This window comes from Falco biarmicus, chromosome 9 (genome assembly GCF_023638135.1).
Source record: "Falco biarmicus isolate bFalBia1 chromosome 9, bFalBia1.pri, whole genome shotgun sequence".
In the NCBI taxonomy this organism is placed as follows: Eukaryota; Metazoa; Chordata; class Aves; order Falconiformes; family Falconidae; genus Falco; species Falco biarmicus.
The window spans coordinates 27,529,606-27,552,311 of NC_079296.1; the positions used below are offsets into that span (position 1 = coordinate 27,529,606).

Sequence of the window (22,706 nt, forward strand, 5' to 3'; positions counted from 1 at the left end):
ATAACCTTAATAGGATTTAAAGTATAAAATTGACAGTAGTGGGGACCAAGGCAGTTGCATTAAGTTGTTATTAATGCTTCTTGCACACACTGTATTTGGCAATTTGTTAACTCTGTGCCATACTTTGTTCATTACATGTGCCTGGTACCTCCCTCCCCCCCCCCCCCCCCAAGAAACTTAGGTATGAAGAAATCTGTAGGGAAAAAATGACCTTAAGGGAAGATATTTACAAAGTGTCATAGACATCAACTTGTCTTGTAACATTGTGTATCTGTTAGGGCTATCTAGATTTTTAATCCCTCAGGATTAGGTGGTTACCATGTCGCTTGCAGAAGCGCAGTTAGTATCAAATTCTTTCCCTGTTTATATGGCTGTACTGCCGGCAGTTCCTAGCCATGGATTAGGAAATCCGTTTCTGAGATGTTGCTCTGAAAGTAGTGTTCAGAAGTTACAAAAAGAACTGCTTTGGGTGTAAGTAGACAGTGACTCTCATGTGAAAAACTAAAGCTTTTATAGCGAAGTGGCACTCAAAACTGTGAAGTGTTTCTCTTGTTTCTTCATATAGAGGTTGTTACTGATATTTTGGTCTCCATGGGATTCAGAAATACAATGTAATGTGGAATGCTGAGTTTGAGTTTGAGAAGTGTGTGTGTGGATTACCTGGAAAATTTAATTCAGATTTTGAAGAGAAGGCCTGTCGTAGGCAGTTTCTTAGAAGGCTGAGTGATCTCCAGTGTTTCTTCACTTAGCATCAAATAATTGTTTTTAGATCTACTGGATGTCCTAAACAGGGACTCCATTCTTCGAACAGACCTGAGGCAGTAACAGGTCTGCTAAGACCTTTTTATTGACATAGCAACTATGAAATTGGAGCAAGGCTGGTTGTTCTAGAAGGCTGATCTCCAGATGTTTGTCTTTGTAACAGTTTGATGTTCTTGACTAGAAACCCATTATTTGATTAACTTGAACATATTCTAAGCTTCTGCTGTAATTCAGTGACATTGAGAAACTTAGTATGCAGAAAGTGTGGGACTGCTGTCTTCTCTCAAGTTCAGATCACACATGCTGCTTTCAAGCAGAGAACTTCCAACTAGACTGAAAACAAAAATTATGAGGGAAGTGGGTGGCCTCAACCAAAGTGCAATGGATTAAATGTTTTACTTCCTTAACTATGAAAGGCCAATAACATGCTGTACTTCGGGAGTTCTAGAAGGTCTGGAGTAAATGAGACGGAGAAGTCTGGGCAGTGTCAAAAAGCTGCACAGAACTGCTTGGCTTGAGGAAGGCCTAGGTGATGATAGGAGCTGAAATTACTGTGTGTATAACTCAGTTAAGTGCAGCGTAAACTGTTAAATATACCTGTAGACACTAAATTCACTGTAGCTTCACAGAAAAGATACTCGGGTGTAACTTTGAAATGCTGAATGGCCATCATAAAAGATGTGTTCTCTGTCATGTGACTTTTGCATCACTCCAGTCCCAAGGGATTTTTTTCTGACTACAGTCTTCAGCGGTGATCCAGTACCTACTTCAGATGTCTGTCTCAAATCTGAATAAGGGAAAGGCAGTCTGAGAAAGCGAACGAGGAAATCAAACAGGTCTTGGTTTCAGCAGTATGCTGTTGAAGCTGTCCCTGGTCCTGCCACTTGTTCCTGCTGACATAACTGGGCTAGGCCAGAAAATTGTTCCTGTCCAGAAATAAGGCAAGCAAAACTTGATTTCCCCCCCCCCCCCATTGTCTTCCGTATGCACCTGTGCAGCTGTTTGTATTGCCAGTGAAAAGTGTGAATAGAAATGCCTGATGTTAAGTAGCCTTTCTTCTGTCCCGTGTTGCTGTCAAGGAGGAAAAAGAAAAGCTCAGTGTAATCCCAGTTGTAGCTGGACACAAAATACCTTACAGAAACCAGGTGCTTCTCCTGAGAAGCACATCTGCAGGCATAGTTTACAGAATCGATGATGTGTATCTGAAGCTAAAATGTTAGTAAGATTGAAAGAGTTGCTACATGAAATGATGGTAAACATTACATGACATCAGAAGTGAGAGAGAGATTTATCAGTCACTTGCTCTTTGTGAAAATTTCCACTAAACCCCGAAGGCCAGGCTGTCTTATAGCCGTTTACTGCAGTTTCTTGCATCTGTGTGTTGTTTTTTTAAAGAAGGTTCACTGCTCTCAGTCTACACTGACTAATGCTGCATCACATCTGGCAATTTCAGTTCCCACAACTTACTCGGCACCAAATTGTTTTGCTGCTATAGTCTTCTGTTACAAAGTTGTCAGCAGCTGTGCTTATGTTTCTCTGTTTCCAGAGGAATATCAGGGCTTGCAGATTCTTTAGTGCATAGGCATAACCCGAGGAGTGAATGAAGGATAGGTAAGAACATTTCTGCTAGTATTTAGTTCTGTCGACACAAGAGTAACAATAGTATCACAGCTATATCTTGTGTGCAAGAGTTGTCATTGTGCTCTTGATAACTGTTGTCGTGCAAATGACCATAAAACTGGAGGGGGCTGTTAGGCTTAGTTGTGCTCCCTTTGCATTTGCACCTTGTGTCATAGACTCACAAATGCCCTGCTTGAAGTGTACTTTCAAATGTGACATCAGTGGTGACAACTGGTCACTTTAATTTGCTCTGTAGTTAGCACGAATTCTGTGCTCCTGTCTTTCAGTGTTAAGACACTTCTCTCTGTGTGCTGATCTGTTTGGTTTAGGGTTTTTTTTTGTTTAAAGTGGGTAACTTCTGCCCCCCTGCCCTGCTTTCAGTTACCCTTTCATTTATGTGTAGCTGCCTGCATCACCCACTGATTTCACCTAGGTTATCCTTTCTGTTGAGACAAAACTGAACAGTCCATCTGAAAAGGCTAAGGATACTTTTCCAGAGTTTCTGGGAAGCCTTCTCAAAACATCAGGTGTGCTTCATATTCACTGTAGCGATCATTCAGCTTCATTCCCGTGATTTAGGTTCTTCTTCTTCTTTTCTTCTGTTAGGTTCTTCTTTTCTTCTGTTAGGTTCTTTATCAGAATTTTGATATACTGGCATATAAGATTTTTCAAGATGCTGTTAGCTAGCTGGATTCAGAAGGCATACTCTTCATTGGGGCAATTATGTAGTGGCTTATTGTGGTGATTTAACATCAGACAGATTTTACAATCACAAATAACAGAATAAAAAAGCCCTTGGTAGTTTTTACCTTACAGGTGAGCTTAGTGTATTCACCTTTCAACTAAGAAACATTCAATAAACTTTCACGTGTCTATGCTATTTGTGGAAGATCATCAGATTTTCAGTGATGGGTGATACAACTATATTTAGTTTCCTAAGTAGAATCACATTTTCATTTCCCTTTGCAGAGTCCTGCATAGATTTTAAAAATCTATGTAGATATAACTTGAGATCCAGAAAGAAGAGAAGAATATATTGAGTTAATTCAGTAATGAATGATGATATAACTGACCTCCTGTGATAAAGGAGGTAAAACCAGAGTCACACTCCAAGGGTTTGCTAGATCAAAGCTGTGGTTTGGTAGAGCTTTTTTCTGCTAGTGGTCCTCATTTAAATGAATTCAGCAGCTTGTGCTTACCCTTTCTGGGCTGTTTTTTAGCTGAATTGTTTCAGTAGGTGGCTGTGTGTTGCAAACAGAATGATGTGGGGCAGGACTGAGTTGCTGGGGGAAGGCAACCCTCTTCAAATAGGGCTGCTATGGAGTATGAAATGTCGCTAGTATCTCAGCCACTCTAACTCACACTTCTGCACCATGCCAATGCATATCTTTTGTGGCTGGGCTGGAAGGCACTGGTGTCCTGTGCTTCCACATATACAACTTTTGAGGGAGAGGGAGGGTTCCTCTATGGTTTAAACTGACTTGGGCCTCTGCTATACATACTTGTGGCATGCTGTTTCTGACAGCACACCTGATACTGGCTGATTTGTGGAATGAGCATTACTATGGCCAGGAAATATAGTGGAGCAGTGAATAGATGTTGCTGGAAATCTTCTCTTGTGTGGGAGGCATTTTCCAGGCAGATAAATTCTGTCTTTTGCAAGGCTATTCTTATGCTTCTGCCAGGGGAGCATGGGATATGGGGATAAACACTGGTAATTAATGAACGTCATTTTAACTTTGCTTGGGAGTGAAGCATTAACATGTGGTCTCCAACAGGAAAAAAGTTTGAAGGTTTTTATTTTGCAGCAATAAACAATGCAACACTGTTGGATATGGAAAAAATAGCCCTGAGTTTGAGAAACATTTGGGTCTCTGTATAAAAACTTCTGTTCTGTGGTGATGCTATTGAGCACTCTCATTCTTGGGCTATTTGATTCTCTTAATCTGTTTATAAACTTCTAGCTAGCTGATATAGTTTCTTCTCAGTGAAAGTTGTACCTGGTTGCCTGCTGGAACTCTAGACCTGGAATTGAACAAATAAGCACTGTCTTTGAATTGAGATACTGAGAAACAACTCCCACTTCACTTTTTAGTGTTAAAGTTTGTTTGGGGCTTTTTTTTTTTTTAATTTATATCTTATTCTGCCATTAAGTAAAAACTAACTTTTTAAGAATACATAAAAAGTTGGTAGTTACTGAGATTCTTCTGCTGTCATGCTTTGCCATTTTGTGATATCTGTATTTTCTGGTTTATTTTCTAAAGTAATAAAATGCATGTATTTACATGAGAAGATTCCAGTCAGGTCCTGCATATTGGTGGTGACTGGCTGCGAAGAAAACCAGATAGTCTTATAATAAACCTCCTGATCTTGAGTTAAAATGTGAAACAAAAGCCCACAGCCCCCAACTTGAAGAACTAGCCAGATTAGTGATGCCGTATCTACAAATCGGAGGATCTTCCCACCCCCGCAAATCCACATGAAGATTACAGCTCAGTCTGCCAGAGCAGTTGCTGTATCTTGAGGTGATGTTGAGACAGCCATTGCAGAGAGTCCTTGGCTTTTTCTGAATTCTGCTACTGAGGCTTATGATTAGAGATAAGATGGTTTCATGCCTTCATGCAATTCTCACTCACACACACACACACACACACACATCACACACACAAAAATATTCCTTGTGGGAGTGGGACAGGTGATTGTCTGCATTATGCCTTTTGCCTTGCTATACTCTGTACTCTCACAACAAGCTTTATAACTTGTCACGTCTGGGTTTTCTTGGGGGTCACTTTTCAGTTGTAATCGGTGAGATAATCTGCCAGTTAAGAGTGCCAATGTAGGATGGGGAGACCTGTTTCCATTTCTATCACTGCAAAGCAGCCTGATAACTTGCTTTCTTTGCTTCTCTGTTCTCCCCTGCAGAGGGGAGAGATCTTACCCCGTTTAGGGGATTTGGCAGGGCTCTTTCCTGTTGTGAAGGCAAGTGCATTGCAGTACTGTAGTTGAGATATGTAGCTGATTTCTGTCATATTTAGCTCATTAACTTTTAAATGCCTTGCTGCAAGTTTGATATTGCATCAGAGAAAATGTGCCTAGGCCTGATTCTCTGAGGAAAAGGAATTGCTTGGTTGAGAGGGATGCTTGGAGAAAAGACTGAGGATGGCCTGCTGCAGCTTCTTCTTTATTAAAATTACAGACCATTAGTGGAATTTTAATGAAGTCTTGCAGAATGGATGCTCAGAAGTACTTCTGCTATGGCAGCAGATAAGTACTGTTCATATGTTTTTGTTCCTTTTTTGATTTCTCAGTTTATTGCTGTGGTGAGTTACTGTAACAGTGAAATGGCTGTTTGACAAAACATGTACCTTGTTGGCTTCAAATGTAACTTCTCTACTGGAGATGCTGTTCTACAGTGAATAAAACATTAGTCTAAGGCCAAAGGATTCTTTTTCTCTTGAGCTCCGAGGGCCTGTTTAGGGACCTCAGCAGATGATACCACATATTTTGTCTTGGGAACACAAGACGTTCTGGTGAAAAAAAAGCTATAGAAGAGCTACGTGTTGCTATATAGGACTTGGTTATACCTGTTACTTTAAACAGTACCTATCTTAATATCCTTAGTTGTTTTCTTTTGTACGTATGTCTGTATTGCTCTTACAGAACCAGGTTATTGATATTTAAGGTCCCTGGAAAGACCTTGGATTTACTAAGGCATCTGTTGTCTCTGGAGCAGGGATGTCTGCAGTAAGTCCCTGAGCAGTGCAGTTCCGTTAACAAGAATGTGGAAGCATGAACTTCGAAAAATTGCTGAAGATGCACAGCTTTTTCTTTGCTGCCCAGGAAGCTAAGACAAAGTTGGCTTAACTGGTAGTTGGAGTACTTAACTGGGCTCCATTCAGATAACGAGATCGCTCATCTAGGTGGATGGGAGTTTCTTTTATTTTGTTGCATGAATAAAAGAATATTCTCAACTTATAATTACATGCATGTCCTGAGATTTGGTGTATATTAATAACTGTCCTGTGACTTTTTTTTCTCCTCCCTTGTTGCTTGGTCTTGCTTTTCTATTAAGATGCCTGTGACTGAAACATTCAAGTTTAATAGATTTTTGTCCTGAAAGAGACAGAATTCCCGTGTTACACATAGACTGTAGGATTTTTCTGAATTAATTCCTGTTTCAAATCCCATAGCTGTGGATAAATATATCCAATCTTGACCAGAAAATCTAGGCACGAGAAATCCAATAAGAACCTGATGTGATGGTGGTGGCTCTTGCTTCCTACTAGTTAATGAGACTCCTATCATGATGAATGTAAGTGCTGGGGGAGAGTACAAGGGGAATAGATCTTAGCGGCCAGCCCACGCTTCCCTAAATAACACCTCCAGAATCCTAAGGTAGGGAAAGCGTCAGTCTGGTCCTGGAGTGCATATCTTGTGTCTTTAGTTGGACACTTGTAAAATTAAGAGTGTCTAATATCTGGCTGAGTTTGATCAGCTTCTGATTTCAGCTGCTGGATCTGGGTATGTCTTTGAGAAGCTATTTTTCCTGTTCGAGATGTGTGTTTTGTGGCTTTCTTCATTCCCCTCCACCACCCTTTAGAAGTAGTGTTTAATTGCATTTGCTTTGGTAAGCAGCCTCTGTGACCCGGGCCTTTTGTTATTTGCTGTTCTTTCTGTCTTTGTGTATCCTGCAAATTTAGTGACTGCTTTCTTCCAAGACACCAACTAAAATGTTAAATGACAGAGGGCCAAGAACCAATACTTGATGGACCTCGCTAGCAGTGGTTTCTCATTGACACCAACATTTCAAGAGTTGTCACTTAATAGATTTTTAAAATGGTTTATATGTATTTGGCTGATTTTTGTTTGTTTTGCTTTGGTTGGGGTTTTTAATTTTTCTTTTTTCCTGGCTGGTTTTAGTCAAAATGTGTTGTGTCGGCCCAAAAATGTTATGTAAATCTAAAAATATTCTATCAAACCTGTTACTGTTAATGAAATTTTGTTTCATAAAAGTAAAATTAAGTAATTTTTGTAAGCTCATGTTGATTGACACTGTTTTTGCTGTTAATTCCTCAGTAGTCCTCTGAGCTGTTCTTGTTTTTGAAAACCTTTACCAAGTTGAGACCCCAGTACTTACCTATTTAATGTTTTGACATTTCAAAGGGATGATTTTTTTTTTTTTTCCTCCAGCCCATGGGAACTTCCTCAATATTCCAAGACTTTCTGGAATTAAACACTGCTGCAAACATTCTCTGAGTAACTTCCAGGAAAAAAAAAAAAATCACCTCCATTGCAATTCAAGACTGTTAACTTAAAAATGTTAAATAACAGCACCTTGATAGGTTTTGTTGAATGATCATATGCCATTCTGTTGAATGTTAATATACTACCATATTCTTGTAAACTTTTTTTTTGGATAACATGCATATGTACCTTCTTTTTGATTTTATCTTTGCTTACTTCAAAGCTGTGTTTATCTCTTTGCTCTGACCTTTGTAACATTTCTGAATTTTGATTTATGTTCTTTGCTTTGAATCCCCCTGTCCCTTTTCCAACCTCTTGTCTCCTCTGTGCTTTTGCTCTTAGTTGCACTGTGGCTTTGGATTTTTTTGGGTTTTGAGTGGGATATTTTGTTTTCTTTTTAATGAACAGGTCCGATTTTTTTTTTTTTTCCCCCATGATACTGTTTTGAGGGTTTCTAGTATAAAGTTCCTAAATAGTTAAGAAATTAAAACAAAAGATGTAGACAACTGTTGTCTTAATTGATTTGACTCTATTTCCAGCTTTTTGAAGTTGTCCTTTTAAAGTGCAAAGTGCTATGTATTAGGCTGATTGCTTATTATAAATAAATGCTGATGAATCAGTTACCTTATTTTCTGTTGGAGTTGGTCTACAAATCTATTATACTTAACTACTGCCCTGCCTGGTACTTACTTAGTCTATTAAGATCTAGCTTACAAATCGATATTCAGAGATTAGGGCTGAAGAGTTGATAACTACGTATGTTGGGTTTTATTTTCTTCCTCCAGGGTCCTTGCTATGTTCCCGTTTATTTGGAGTTCTTTAATAATTTATGTAATGGTAAAGGTGGATTGTAGCCTTTCGTTTCTTTACTACTCTCAAAATTATTTGAATTCTAATTAGTGGTACAAGCTTTACTGCTTTGACTAGATACGTATGTAGGGCTGAATTATGTAGTGAGTATTAAAGGGTATGTTTGAGCTGTGCTGTTGCAGGGGAAAAAAAAAAGCATTGTTTGAAATGCTAGGCTCTGTGTTAGTGGCAGTCCAGAAATGCATCCCTATCTCCTGAAGATCTTGCATTCCTGTTTTTTAAAGGGTTGAATGTGTCTTTGGCTTATCCACATTGCTAGAGATCAGCTAGTAAAGTACTGTCTTGGACTATCAACTTCTCTAATAGTGTTATCTCAAGGAGCCTGGTAGCTACTTCATCATTACAAGTGCTCTCAGTTTTAAGGCAAAAGATACGAGGATCTAACTGGATTTTATTTTTTGTTGTTGCAAAGCTTGAAGGTAAATTTTTAAGCAGCAAACTATAATTACAGTTTAAATTTATGACTTAAAATATTTCGTTACAGAAGGGAGGATGAAAATGCCAGAAAAGGTGAAAATAAAACTATTTAGGTGCAGAGACAAAACTAGTGAAATTTGACCATACTGAAAACTGTATAGTCAGCTCTCTCTTTTTGTTTTCTATTTTTTTAGTTTTAATTTTTGTGTTTGTTACCTCTAGCATAAAAGTTTTGTCAGAGGACATTTTAAAGAATGTTTCTTAAATATTGCTTTACTTTTAGAACAAACAATTGTAAAATAGTAGTAAGTGTGTAACAACCTCTACGTTTAAAAAGTTATTCCACCCTTGCTCCAGTACTAAGGGTTTTCTTTGTTCTTTATGGGATTTTTTTTTTTCCTAATTCTTCACTTGCTGGCAAGCCTTCTGAGGTAGAGAAGATGTTTTATGCTTTGTAAATGTATTTTTTTAAAAAGAACAAACACCTTTTTTTCTAAATTCTTACACTAACACCCAAAAGACATTTTTCCTTGTGTAGGTCACCAGTAACATTATAAGGGTTAAATGTATGGTTGCTTTAATTGTGAGGAATGTATCTAAGAGAAAGCTCTGAAATACTGGGATCTTCTTCCCTTTTTCTCTTTTCTAATTCTGTTATTCCTGCAACTTTTCCACTGGCCCTGCTCTTCAGCTGCTGTGAACTGTCAGACACTGAAATACAGATGATGAAAATATAGAAACTGGAATTCAAGAGAGGCAGCCATGTTAATTTCTGTTCCATTTGAAATGCAGGAAAATATCATCTGCCAAATGGAAAAGGACAGTCGGTGGGAAAAGAAATGTTCTTTTCAAGCTTCTAAGAGCAGTGACAATGGAGAGAAAAAATACTATAAAAAGTAGGCAGCTCCTTTTTCAAGATTTTGTTTTTAATGTATTATGCATGATTAACTGTACACAGTTGCTCTTTTGGAGTCCTGAATGACTGAATACTACACTGCAGGGCTTATACTGTCTTTACTGCATTGCACTTTGCATTTGGGGGGGAATAGGGCTCAGCTTCATGGCAGTTTTGCCAGTCTTTAGTATAATTTTTGAATACATTCATACTTCCCTTATTTGCCTTTTTTAATGTCAAGCATTACACATAAGATGTTCTGCTGTTGCTATGCAACTGCTAAATCCAATATTTAATATTAATAAAACCCGAGTGGCATTAGCATCACTGAGAACAGTGGGCTAGCAAACTATGATTGTACAATATCCAGGCTGTAAAACTTGGCAGGGACTTCAGTGTGCAATTGCATGCATGGCAAACTGTGGGGCATGAGTCACTGGCAGTTACTATTTTAAGAGTCGTGAGTTTGAGTAAAATTTCTGAGCTCTTTGGATTTTTATTTATATATATAATATAATTTTTTAAACAAAAGGGTAAAGAATGAGGTTGATTAGCTGTTTTTTTCAAGGTTTCATTTCAGATACAAATTCTGAGGGATCACTACCCATAAAAGAGTCAGCATTATAAACCTATGGGTCAATACCCTGATTCTCCTATTTTTCTTCTAGGTCAGGTTGGTCGGCCTTTTCCCACTGTTCCTGCCACTTCCTGAAGCCTGAATTGGCTTTTTTTGGAGGCAGTGCTACTTCTCTGCCTGACAAGGTGCTGTTCAATGAGATGTTTTTTCTAGTTTCTCCTCTTCCACCTTGTTTTCTGATCTCTCCCTGTTTCTCTTTACTCTTGACTGTTATTTCACCGTCACTCAATTTTTGTTTGTTTTCTTTTGTTTGGTTGGGTTTGTTTTATTCTTTGCTTGGTCCTTTCTGAGATTAGATTTTTAGTGTCAGCCTCTGATATTAGATCAAGGATGGTGGCGTACCCCAGCAATACTTTGGCCATCTAAGTTGTGTTACAGGCCGCCAGTTCTCTAGGGTTCTGAATCTGATATCTGAAGATGCTAGTGCTCTGGCACTCTTGCTGACACCCGGGGAGGGGGTGTAATGCTACTTGTCCTTTCCTTTTGAGGTATGCGTTCCAAAAGATAGCTTTGATATTAGGTCTGTATAAAGTCAGAGTTATTTTAGAATGACTGCTCTTTTGCAATGGAATAATGGATCTCCTTCATGGCATGTGATCATTTAGATTTCGACTGTTTTCTTAAAGTGACTATTTCAGGTAGTTTATCTGTCCCTGATTCACCCTGCAAGTTTCTCTAAATTTGAAACTGTATTTTTGTGTCTTTTTTTTTTTTTTATCATTTCCTCTGCCTCTCAAAAGATTTAGGCAAGTAGGAGAAGCTGCACCTAGATGTATGCAAACTGTTACTAAACCTACAAAGCAAAAGTGTTAAATGGGGGAGACGCCATACAGTAAGTTGTAGCCTTGAGTTTTATGGTCATATTTGGAACCCATTTTTATAAGCAGGTGGAATTTGTCTGTCCCCCTTAAAGTATTCTTTGTACTTTTCATATTCACTCTGCTAACCTGTCTACTCACAGTATTGCGTAGTTAATAGCTCTGTAGATTTTACTGCCAGCAGGGGTTTAGTGTAATATTGATTTAACATTTCCAAATAATGGCAGTAATTTCGGTAAAGGTTTTTCCTCTTTTGGAATAAACTAAAATTGGTTAGATTTCTTTTAAGTGAGGCATAAATCATGGCATTGAAGTAGATCGCACTGTGTATCTTAGATGTGGATCTGCGATTGGAAATTGGTTCCTTAGTGGCATGGCACTGCTGAATCCCTTTCCTTTTGAATTTTATCTCCTCAATCCTGTAACTCTTCTGGAAACACAGATTCTAACATTTGCTGAAATTCAGAAAAGTAACTGAATGCCACTCAGATGGAAGAATGTATGGTTTTTTTTAAATTGGGAGAATGTACCTTATTTTAGTTTGGAGATTTAGGCGAGAGAATTTTTTTCATGTAGAAACTACCTGGTCATGTTGTAGAATGTACAGCTTCCTATTTTCTTTTCAAAATGGTTTATTTCAATGTGGTAATGTTCTCTGTTTTTAACCTAGCTATTTACAAAAGTACAGGAGTCGATGGACTCTAGATTGTGCTATGATTTGTCAGTAATTCAGTCATCACAATTGACCCATGTTTCTTGTAATACTTAGAGAAAACACGTTGAGTTCTGTTCTTGGAACAGATAAATATAGAACTGCTATTGTGAATATTCTTGTAGTGACGTACTTAATCTAGAAAGCTAACAATTCTTTTATTTGCTTTTAGGGTTTGAAAGTATTCTAGAAGGCCTGTTTGGACCTGGATTATTAAAAGATCTCAGTTTGTTTAAAGGTATTCAATCTCTATGTTTGTATCTTGTTCTGCATTTCTAATGACAGAAGCAGCCCCAGCTCTGCCTCTAGAAAATGTGTGTTACCGTGGTGATTTCTGCTTTTTTTTTTTTTTTTCCCCCCCTCCCCCAGGCAGTGCTCACAGTTAGTTTCATATTGGCTAAAATTACTAATGAGTGTGCGTTCATCTTTATGTAGCTGGGAGTGTATTTGGCAGTGCTCAGAAAAACAGATTTGTTGTGCATAGATAAAATGTATACAGTTTGGTAATCTGGGGATTTAGAAAAATGGCCGAAATGAAGTCTGCATCCTCAGAATGCAGGCAAGAATGTTGTGAAACAGGTCTTTAATTCGGCATTTCTCTTTTGGCTCCAGTTGTGTCGCGGTTTATGAATATGAAGTAATTTGCTATTCCTCTGATTTACAGACTGTGAGCCTGAAGGTGTTTCTGATTGGTCTTTTGATGAAAATTGTCTTTTCTGCTGCCTGAGAAGAGAAAAAGTGAAGGTAACAATGCAGATGTGTGAAGCTAGTAGTTGTAGGGGAGGGACAAAGGGAGGGAGTTTGCTGTTTCTAGTTAACTGAACATAGAAAATCTGTACTTCCTACCCCTTTCCCCTCCTTCAGAAAAAAAGGCTTTCTGAATTAAAATAGTGCAAGGTAATGAACAGTCTTGCCTCTTCTCTGCAACTTTTTCTTTGTGGTGTGTGATGCAGATATTTTTTTTCCTCTCTGTGTAGTGACTCATTCTGTTTAGTGTTTTTTGTTTGTTTTGGTTTTTTTGAGTTCTTTGTAAGAGATCTTGTTGGGATCATGATACCTTTCCCAAGGGGGCCAAACTGTGCCTTGTGCATGTTTACTACAGTCAGATGCTGGGCTTATCTTCAGTATGGAAATGTGGTCCATTTTAACAACCTAGAGTCTTGTTCTGTATCTTGGAATCTCTTTCCCAGTGGGCCGTATCCTTTTATTAAAGGTCTAATATGTATGGTAGGTTTTGTACTATGCTTGTTTATAACCAAGTCAGAGCCTAAATGTGGACAAGTCAGCTTTGCCAACATAATAAACTTGCAGTTTGTTTTCTTAACGAGATTATAGCTGCATATGAAACAAAGGCTATCGTGCTATACATGATTGTTGCTCAGGCCATGTGTTGAAATAATGATTGTTCTATAGCATAGGAAGGAAGGCTCATCTGTCTTGGCAAAACTTCATTCGCCAGAACTTGTAACTACTACTTCTTCCTGCACAATGTAAAGTAACACGCAGAGTGGATCTCTATCAACTTAGGGATGAAGCAAAAGCACTCTTTCCTCTGCAGCAGCTAACATGTTTAGCTGCGTGGCTTGTTCATAAAAGAAGTACCTTGCCGACAGTGATACTTGTCATGTTGCCAGATTATGCTTGGTTTTGTATTACAGTTTTAGTTAAGGCATGGGAGGAGGGTTAGGAATGCTTGCATTTATACCAGATGTAGGGCATAATACTTTCTTTCACTGACAGTGGTAGCAGGTAAGCTGTGTGGATGCTTGTGCTGTAAGGAGTTCTGTCTTGTTTGACTTATGTCATCTCACAAAAAGACAAAATTCAGTGTTTAGCACAGTCACTGAATTGATTCAGAAATTTATCTTGTGGTAGGGTCAGAGACTGGTTGTGGTATGGGAGAATCTAACAGTGTATGGGTAGATCTTCAAAAAGACTGTTTACATCTCAGTTGTCCTCATAGGTCCACTGTAACTAAAATAAAGCCCCTGAAAATCTGTGATTGTTAGGTGAAGATAAAAAGTAAGAACACAAATACCTACCGTATAGTTTTCAGGCTTCTATACAACCTTTAGACAGAAGCTGAGATGCCACTATTTATATTTTCATGTACTTTGCTAAGCTTTTCTTTCTAGTTTTACATAGTGAAGTGTAGTCCGTGATTGTGAGTATTGCTGAAAGACTGGGAACGTATTCCTTATGCTAGTGGTAGTTATCATTTATGTTAAGATCCTCACATGGTTTTCCATTGTACTGTGTGGTAGCTTTTAAATGGCTAAAAGAAAAGATGCAGATGTGGTCACATCTGTTGTGCTCCATGGTATTTTGGCATCGGGGGTCTAAGGAGGCTTAAGGATTGTGTACAGATTGACACAGAACACACAGGGCTGTGCAGCATCACTAGGCAAAGGTGCTAGGTGAAGGGATTATGAGTTCTGAGCAGGCTGGAGAGAAATGTGAGTTAAGAAAGGCTGTGGTAGTGTCAGTCAGCCACTGTGGGCTGGAGCAGGATAATTTTTATAAATAAAACCCAAGCAATTTGTGTCACTTTACATTTTCAGTAGCCAAAAATACCTGTTTAAACCATATGGGTTTTTTTACAGCTGATTGATAAACAGGGACAGCAGAGAGCTTTGTACGCATGCTGCTGTGCTGCATGACCAGGGATCATTGGCTGGGGGAGTGGGGACAGGTGGTGAACCAGTCCATTCAAATCAGACTTGTGGCTTCTCTTTTAATCTTGGTGATTCTCCTCATGCTTGGCACAGGGCGGCTTCCTTGGAGTATACAGGATTTTTTCTAGGTTGGTTGTGGGGGTTTTTGTGTTTTTTTGGGGGGTGGGTGGGATGTTGGTGTTGGTGGGTTTTTTTTCTCCTTCCTGCCCCCCAGCCTCTATATCAGTTCTGTTTGGTTTTGGCTTTTTGGAGCTTTTTTGGTTTATTTGTTTTGTTTTGTTTTTAAGGGAAGAATATGGGTCCTTTTAGACCTAGTGAGTTCTTGTATGTCCACTGAGAGAGATGGCAGAGTGGGAGTGCTTCCTTTCCTCTGTGGGTACACCAAATTGCTGCACTGCTGGCTGTTGCTTATGTCATTAGTTTGCAATACGGAGTTAAATATGACTTGTTTATGGGAGCCTTCAAATAGTATGGATTTAACATCATAATTTGAATTAAAACACCAGAGACTTAATTGTTACAAAAAAGCTTGTAACTTCATTTGGTATTTAGCCAAATGATGGGCAGTCTTCATCTGATGGACTGAACTAAATTAGAAATGGTAATAGTTTATTTGAAATCTCTGCTATTTAACTTCTGTACTGATATCTTTATTTTAGAGATATCTTCTTTTTAGGGAGTTGCAGATTCAGTCTACTGTAACTGCTAAAACCTGTCTGTTTCTGTACACGAATTGGTAGCCGTTGTGCTTTCTGTGCTACATCCTTTATTCTGCTTTTTTTTGTTGTTGTTCATGTGCATCCTCTTACCTTTTTAGGAAAAGAACTGGGCAGGGTGGAATGATTTGGGTTTGTGCTTGTGTACTGCTGGGTCACAGAATTAAAAAGTGTGTCATTGATGTTGTAGCTGGGAGCAAGACAGCCACAAACCACATATTACAACATTGTGGCGCTATGGCTGGCCTTTTTTTCCAATGAGTACATCTCTACCAATACCTCCTTTTGGATTAGTGGAATAATTATCAGTGTACTTGATTTTCACCTTTCAGTGACATATAGGTACCTGATCCGAGAAGTTCAAAACCAGTACAAATCTTCACAGGTTTTTTTCTGGATTTCATTTGCCCTTAAGAATTACCTGTAACTTAGGAGACCAGTAGTTGTGCTTAAGGAGAATTGAGTTCTGGACTGCAGGTTGAGAATCGGAGGCCAAGATTAGTTTATTGGCAGAGCTCTTTAAGGGGAAAAAATTACGCTTGCTCTCCCACCCATATCGGTGATGTTGGTTCTTACTTTTACAAGCAATCAGATTCAATTACATGAATTCTTCAAAGGATGGAGAACCATCTGCTGAAGTATTCTGAAAAGATTAATTTATTTGTAGCCGTAGTTCTACTTGCAAATACTGAGCAAATGCATGGAATTTTTGGCAGTCAAAATACAAGACAGTTTTTGATAGAGAAATGGACTTAAGAGTCTTCATTTGAAAGGGATAATAAAATACAAAGTAAGGAGCTGAAATCTTCCCAGAATATTTTTGCCCAAATCCAGAGGGTTATGTGCAACAATGTAAAGCTTTTAGAAATATACATTTTTTTCTTCAATGATATAATGCAGAATACACAATTGCTTCAGTATGGTATGATCAGGGAACAACTAGTTACCTAAGGAGCTTCTATCAGGTTATTAATGTGGGTGCAATTCTGCATGGGTGCATTGATGGGCATGAAAGACAAAAAAGACACAGCAGCTCTAGCAGCCTGCTTGTAGTGAGAGGAGGTAGATTGGGTTCTATGGGTCCAAACCCAGTGAATTCTTATTTGGATGATCTGCAAATGTGGTAATTCTCAATTGCTTGTGGGCTTTATCCTTCAGAGGGAACATTTAAGGTAGTATAGTTTGCAAGGTGGTTGGAATTTTTGGTTTGTGTGGGGTTTTTTTTGTTTTGGTTTTTTTTTTTTTTAATGAAGCGTTTCCTTCTAAAAGGTTGTGGTACAGAGAAGACCTATCAATTCAGATGAACTGAACTTTAAGTGTATTTGACTTACCTCTTTTTAATTATGGTTCTTAATTTTTCAGTGTGACTTGTTAAATAGAGTGACAGAGCTATCATTACAGAGGAAATCTGTGGCTTCATGTAGAATGTTTGTATCAAATGAGGGTGTCTCCAATGTAATTTGCTCATAGCTGGAGCTCAAGCCTAGTTTTAAGGTATTTATTTTTTTTAGAAAAGATGCAGATAGATAAAGCCAGAAGAAAGCACCAGTAATAAGAGGGGGAAATTAGAAAAAGAATCCTTAAAGAGGATTCAGCTGAGTATATGCATTTGGAAAAGAAAACACTAATGTAAAGCTACGTGAAGCAATTCATATGTATTAAAAAAAAAAAAGGGGGGGGAGGATGTCACAACTAATCTCATTGGTGAGAGCAGAACAAGAGGGATAATACTTCTAAGCATATTAACTATTTTGTAGATACATTTAAGCTACAAAAATAGTGAGAGAAAGTGACTTCTAGGAGCATATTTTGGAGTTTCATGCTGTTGATGGCAGAAGGTTGAGTCTGGTCTTCAAAGTACCATAAAATACCTGGGCTTCAGTGTAAGGACCGCTTGTGATTCTTTCAGTTGTGAAGAAGTGTGGTAGGGTACAGCATGTGAAAGAGTAATTTTAAAATTCAAAGTTACTCTGATATGATTGGATGTTTCTAAAAGCTTGTAAGTAGTTACTTTACACAAACATCTGAAAGGTAATATCATTCCATTACTTGATTATGATTAGTCATAATAACAGCCTCTGAATCTGGTGTCCTTTCATGATGGAGGAACATAAACAGTAAGACATAAACTGTGGTAAGTGTCTGAATAATTCTGAAGAGAAGCTACTATTATAATTTAAAGTGTTAACTCATAGCATAATTGAAGATGGCAAAAGAAATACATGAAAATGAGTTGAAGCTGCAGAACTCTTACAATTTTTGATGGCTTTAGAATGTGTTTAAACTGTGTGCAGAGCTCCTAAGTGTGCTGGAAGATGCTCTAAAACATTTTTAATGGATTTCATCACTTTTAAAAACTCAAGCATTTAGACTGTCAATTTTCTATTGGGTGGTTTTAAAATAATTTGATATGGAGGCTAAAACCTGAAGAGGCTGTTGTAGAAAATCTCCAGCAGTGTTTAGTAGTAATGCAGGGTTATAGTTTTGCTTGTGCATGAATATCAATGCAAGCATATTGTATTTCCAATGATTATTTTTTTTCTCACACACTACTGTTGGTAATAAATAATACTCAATATCTATGGATCAGCTACATTAAATTTCTTTTGAACTTGATAAATCTGACAGCAGTCATCTTAATAAGGAAATAATACTGTTTCTTACTACAAAAGTATGCATGTTCAGTAAGTGAGGGATGTCTTAAAACTAATTAAACCATCTGAGTTTTCAGTTGATGCCAAGCTGGGAACAGTTGTGAATGCTTTGAAGGACATGCTTAAAAATGAAAATTATCTCTCTGTAAATTTGTGAAATAGGACAGACAGACTTATTTTGTTGAGTTACAAGTGTCTGAAAAGTGATAGCACTGTAAAAGTAGTAAACTATTTTTGGGGCTATATCAAGAGAGGCATTTGTCTTAATATCTGAAGAGGAAAGCCTAAATGCAGGTGAAGCTTCATCAGGGTGTAGCAGTATAAACAAACTGAATAGCATTGAAATAAAAGCAACAAGAATGACTTGGTCTTGAAGGTAGGAGAAAAGACAGTCTCTGCTGCCTTTAAGGCTTGTCTACAGAAAATAGTAGATTATTCTCCCTTGTACTGGCTAAGAGTTAAAAAAACTGTGCAGTCTTAAGAAAAATGAGGTGTTGGAGAAGACAACCTAGGGATGCTGAAACATTCATTTCTTACTTTGTGTCTGATTTTGCAGTGGGGTGGGAGGTTGCATTGTATCCCTAGGGTCCATGGGTTGGCCAGTCAGCCATGGGTGGTCTGTGGGAAGCCTTCCTCCATTTTCTCCTTGAAGATGAAGAGGAATTATCTCGTACTATTCTGGCTTGTGGACACTTCCTGCTCCATCTGTGTGCAGCCTGTGGCTTAAACATGAAGCTGCTGTTGCCCTATCTATACAAAACCAGCCTGCATCATACCTTTCTCTTTGTGACAGCAGTTTAGCATTTAGAATTGCTGTATTAGCGTTTCCTGCAAGGAGGGTCCAACACTAATGCTGACAAGGCCAGGCTGTCCAGGATTAGGTGGTCTCTCAAGGTCACACACTGACCTTGCATTTTGAAAACCTGAGGTCTGTACTTCTAAGGCTCTTTGACTTAATTGTGTAGTTGTGCTGTATATCTTAATGTATAAAAAGAGCTTTAGCCCTTTTGCAGCATGTGCAAACCACTCCAAGTATCTTTTCCTGAAGCTATATTGTTCAATACAGGAGTATTGCATGTTCACTGATGGGATTCCAGGGATGTTCTGGGGCATGGTTCCCACCTGAAGAGAAGCACAAAGAGAATAGAATGAATCCTGCATTATGAACACTATGTAAAATTAACTGGTTGTTTTTTTCCCAGGGTATTTGTAACCAGTGACAATGCTATCTAAATATTGATAGGTTTTTCTTCTTTCTGCTGCCTACATGTTGGTATTGAAAACTTTGATGTGATTTGGGACTGCAGAGTGAGAGGGTAAGCCTGAAGATAGTAGATCCAAATAATTGTTATTAGGAAAAAACAGTGCACAATGTTTTTTTTTTAAAAAAAAAAAAAATAAAATAAAATTAATGTAAAAAACCCACCGCAACAACAACAAAATACCAAAAAACTGAACCAACTACGTACCCCCACTCTCCAAAACAAACAAAAAACCCTTCACTTCTGGGAGTTGACTTTGAATAGCAATCACAATCAAATATTAGATGTAGAAACTTGGTTTCCTTCTAGGGGTGAACCAGCTGCAAAAATTGCTGGTATGATGGTGACATAACTGATAAGAAAATAGTAAAAAAATGCAATAAACAGAAATCTTTCCAGTATATTTTGACTCATGTAGTCAGTGCTGTACTGCAGATATCAGAAAATAGCTGGAGATTTTTCTTTTCTGTGCACAAGGTTAAATCCGACTCTCTTATATAATTGTATATAACATGGACATGCCGCTTATGAACTTTGTTTCCACCAAGCTGCTAGGCTGGTACTTATTATGTGTTGTCTTAGTTGTAAAAAGTACTAGGAATATTTGAAATGCATTGTGTTGGCCAAGGGTTATTTTTGTTCTAGGCTTCTTACAGAGCTATAGTCTGTCAAAGGGCAGAGTATCAGATCAGGTTGAAGGGGTAATGTTTCCTTCAATTCTGAATTTCTGTTTGTCTCTTGAATTAAAAGAAAGGTTTTTTGCGATGGCTTGTGGGACTCTAGCTAGAGGATGCTAATTAACTCTAGCGGATCTTATCTAGCCAAATCTCTGGGCATCAGTTTGCAGAGGTTCCTTTTAAAGTAAAACTTAAAGCAGTTTGTCTGTAAATGCTTAAATATTCCAGTGATTGTTCCAACAGTTCTGTATGCCTAGATTACTTCTGTTATTAGTTAAATTTGCACAAATGTCTGCTTTTTACACAAACTGGTAAGCTGGGTTTACAATTAGCCTGATAATGCCTAAAAGATAATGGAGCTTGACTCAGAATGACTGTCAGTAACTAGGACGGATCCTGCATTAAACTTTGTTGGATGCAGAAACACAGTTTCAAAAAGAGGATGCAAGTATGCTCTATGAAGTCTCACCTGAAGAGTAACTCCTATAAAAATATTGAGCTTATTCTCCACAAGTATTTTTATTATGAAATCCTGTACAGATACTTCACATATTTTAAGTATCAGAAAAGTACAACTGCATTTTCAGTGGGTTTGTAAAATGCTAATGAACCGTGGGAGCACTATTACTGGTTACTGGTACAGGAGTACCTGGCACAGAGGTGAATGCTGTTAGTATAGTTAATCCATCAGTTCAAATTTTTATTCTTTAAGTCTATCTAAAAAAAAAAGCTAATCTTTCCTGTGAGAGCCAGCAGGTTTGAGAGCAAGCCTGGAATCTCTGGTAGGGAAGAAAGCATCAGTCACTTTGTGAGGCCTTTACTTCCTCAGGCCCTTACCTTCACAGCAAACACGTTGTTTTACTCTCCTGTCATCGCACGCTCCTCATCTTTTTATTTAGCATGAAATACTGCCTTGTCTCTGTACCCAGTCTGGTACAGTACCTCCCTTTACTTTTTGATAGAGAACTTTTGGAAGCTGTTGAATTACAAACCTGAGGTGAGAGCCTGTGTGGTTCAGGCCAGAGTCCACAGCATTTCATATTATTACCCTTTGCACGTAGTTCACGTGACTGCTGTGTTCGTTAATTTACTATGGGCTGGTTATGTAACCTTGCTTCATGAAATCTCTTGAAGTTGAGACAGCACAAACTTTAGAATGACTTCTTGTTTTCATTTATTGTGAATTATAAATGAATTGCCAGTTCTTTCCTTCCCTTCTAATCCCATAAGGATATGAACCTGAAATCAACTTGTACAGTAGAGGCCCAAAACCCAGACGTAATGTAGATATTATGGTAACTGATACCTTGTAAAGGTTAACAAAACAAAACACTCCCTAAACCCAAAGAGTGGTTGTGTATGCATTCCTGCAGTAGGTAAATACAAGTAACTTTAATATAGCTCAAAATGGAAGTGGAGGGAGAGGGCCAGAGAAGAAATCGTTCTCTAAAGCAGGAGCAAGGCATTAAACTGAAAGAAATGAGAAAAGGGTTGTGTGTCTGGGGAGGGAAACCAAGTGTTTAGTTTTCATGTTTTTGTAACCATTGTCTTCTCGTTTCTTGAGTTGTATTTAAAATGAGTAATTTCTCCTGGCATCTCACACAATTTAACTATCCTAAAATACGTGGTTTGAAATATTCTTGTAGTAACTCAGTTGCTTCCAGCTGTAAGAGATAGAATGAATTTTAATTCATTACAGATGTTGTAAGCAGCTAATTTAAGATTATTTCTCTTAAAAGTAGCTACTACTGAGCCTTTTCACAAAAGGACCTGTTTGTCGCTAATGCTTGGTCATTTGTTGCTCAGTTTGCATGAACATTGTGTAGAGTAAGGAGAACTTCCTGTGTTTTGCCTTCGACAGTTCTTGCTTGGAACTAAATAATAGCCAAAGAACAAGTGCAAGATGTGAAATTTGCAGCCAAATGTTGTAAAATATCTGTATCTTCTTCTTTATACTGGCCTTTTATTTCCCGTAATGTTATCAAATCTTACAGGCTTCTGCTGCATTTACAACAAGAAAACAGGACAAAGTACAATGTTCTGGAGCAGTCAAAAATAAGGTTGTCATTTTAGTAGATTCAACTCTGTGCTGAGTGCCTAACAAAGTTTTGAATTTAGTGAACTATTTAATGCTTAAGGAACTTCATTAATTTTGGAGTCAGGAAGATCTTACAAATATTAAATATCTTTGCAGGAACACTTAGTCAGTCTGGATGAGCCAGCCTCGGAAGCTGGACAAGAAGCTCTGCTTAGACAAGAGCAAGCAAAAATCATTCGTTTTGAAAGGCAAGCGGAAGAGTTCCTCAATGCAGTCTTTTACAGAAAAGGTTGGTTTTAATGGGGATGGGGAAATGATATCTCTTGCTGGTCTTTTTGCATGCAATGCAGGTATCAAAGATCTGACGTTCAAGTTGTCATTGTGTGTGCAGTATTTCTCAGTTGTCTAATTTTATATATATATTTATCAAGAGCAAATATTGACTCTCAAATGATGTAGCAATACAACAGTGTGGGCTTGTGTCAGAGGAAGAGAGTGTAACATGTTTAACTCTAAAACAAATCTCTCCATGAGAACACTGGTGTTTTGCACTTTTGGAGGAATGACTCAGTTCTTACCCAGCAGAACTGTTGCCCTGAAACCAATGTTTAGGTGAGAGGGCTGTTTGGAAGAAAGGGCAAGTGGCAGTGGTGGTAGTAGATAGGTAATTTTAATTTATTTTTTTTTTAATGGGATGTGTACTAGTGCA

At 38.1% G+C, this 22,706-nt stretch overlaps 1 protein-coding gene across 12 annotated transcripts in view; it reads left to right on the forward strand.

The window, feature by feature from the left end:
* LCOR (ligand dependent nuclear receptor corepressor) overlaps nucleotides 1-22,706 on the forward strand; it is an 81,301-nt gene that overhangs the window by 19,306 nt on the left and 39,289 nt on the right. For 4 of the 12 annotated variants that reach the window (XM_056352786.1, XM_056352784.1, XM_056352797.1 and 1 more), the window contains exons 2-4: nucleotides 12,148-12,213; nucleotides 12,640-12,719; nucleotides 22,154-22,286. In XM_056352786.1, coding sequence (XP_056208761.1) covers nucleotides 12,148-12,213; nucleotides 12,640-12,719; nucleotides 22,154-22,286 — 279 coding nt within the window. Of the gene's footprint in view, nucleotides 1-9,705; nucleotides 9,810-10,476; nucleotides 10,571-12,147; nucleotides 12,214-12,639; nucleotides 12,720-22,153; nucleotides 22,287-22,706 lie in introns of all 12 variants that reach the window. The other 8 variants (XM_056352792.1, XM_056352793.1, XM_056352791.1 and 5 more) reach the window with 4 other exon arrangements.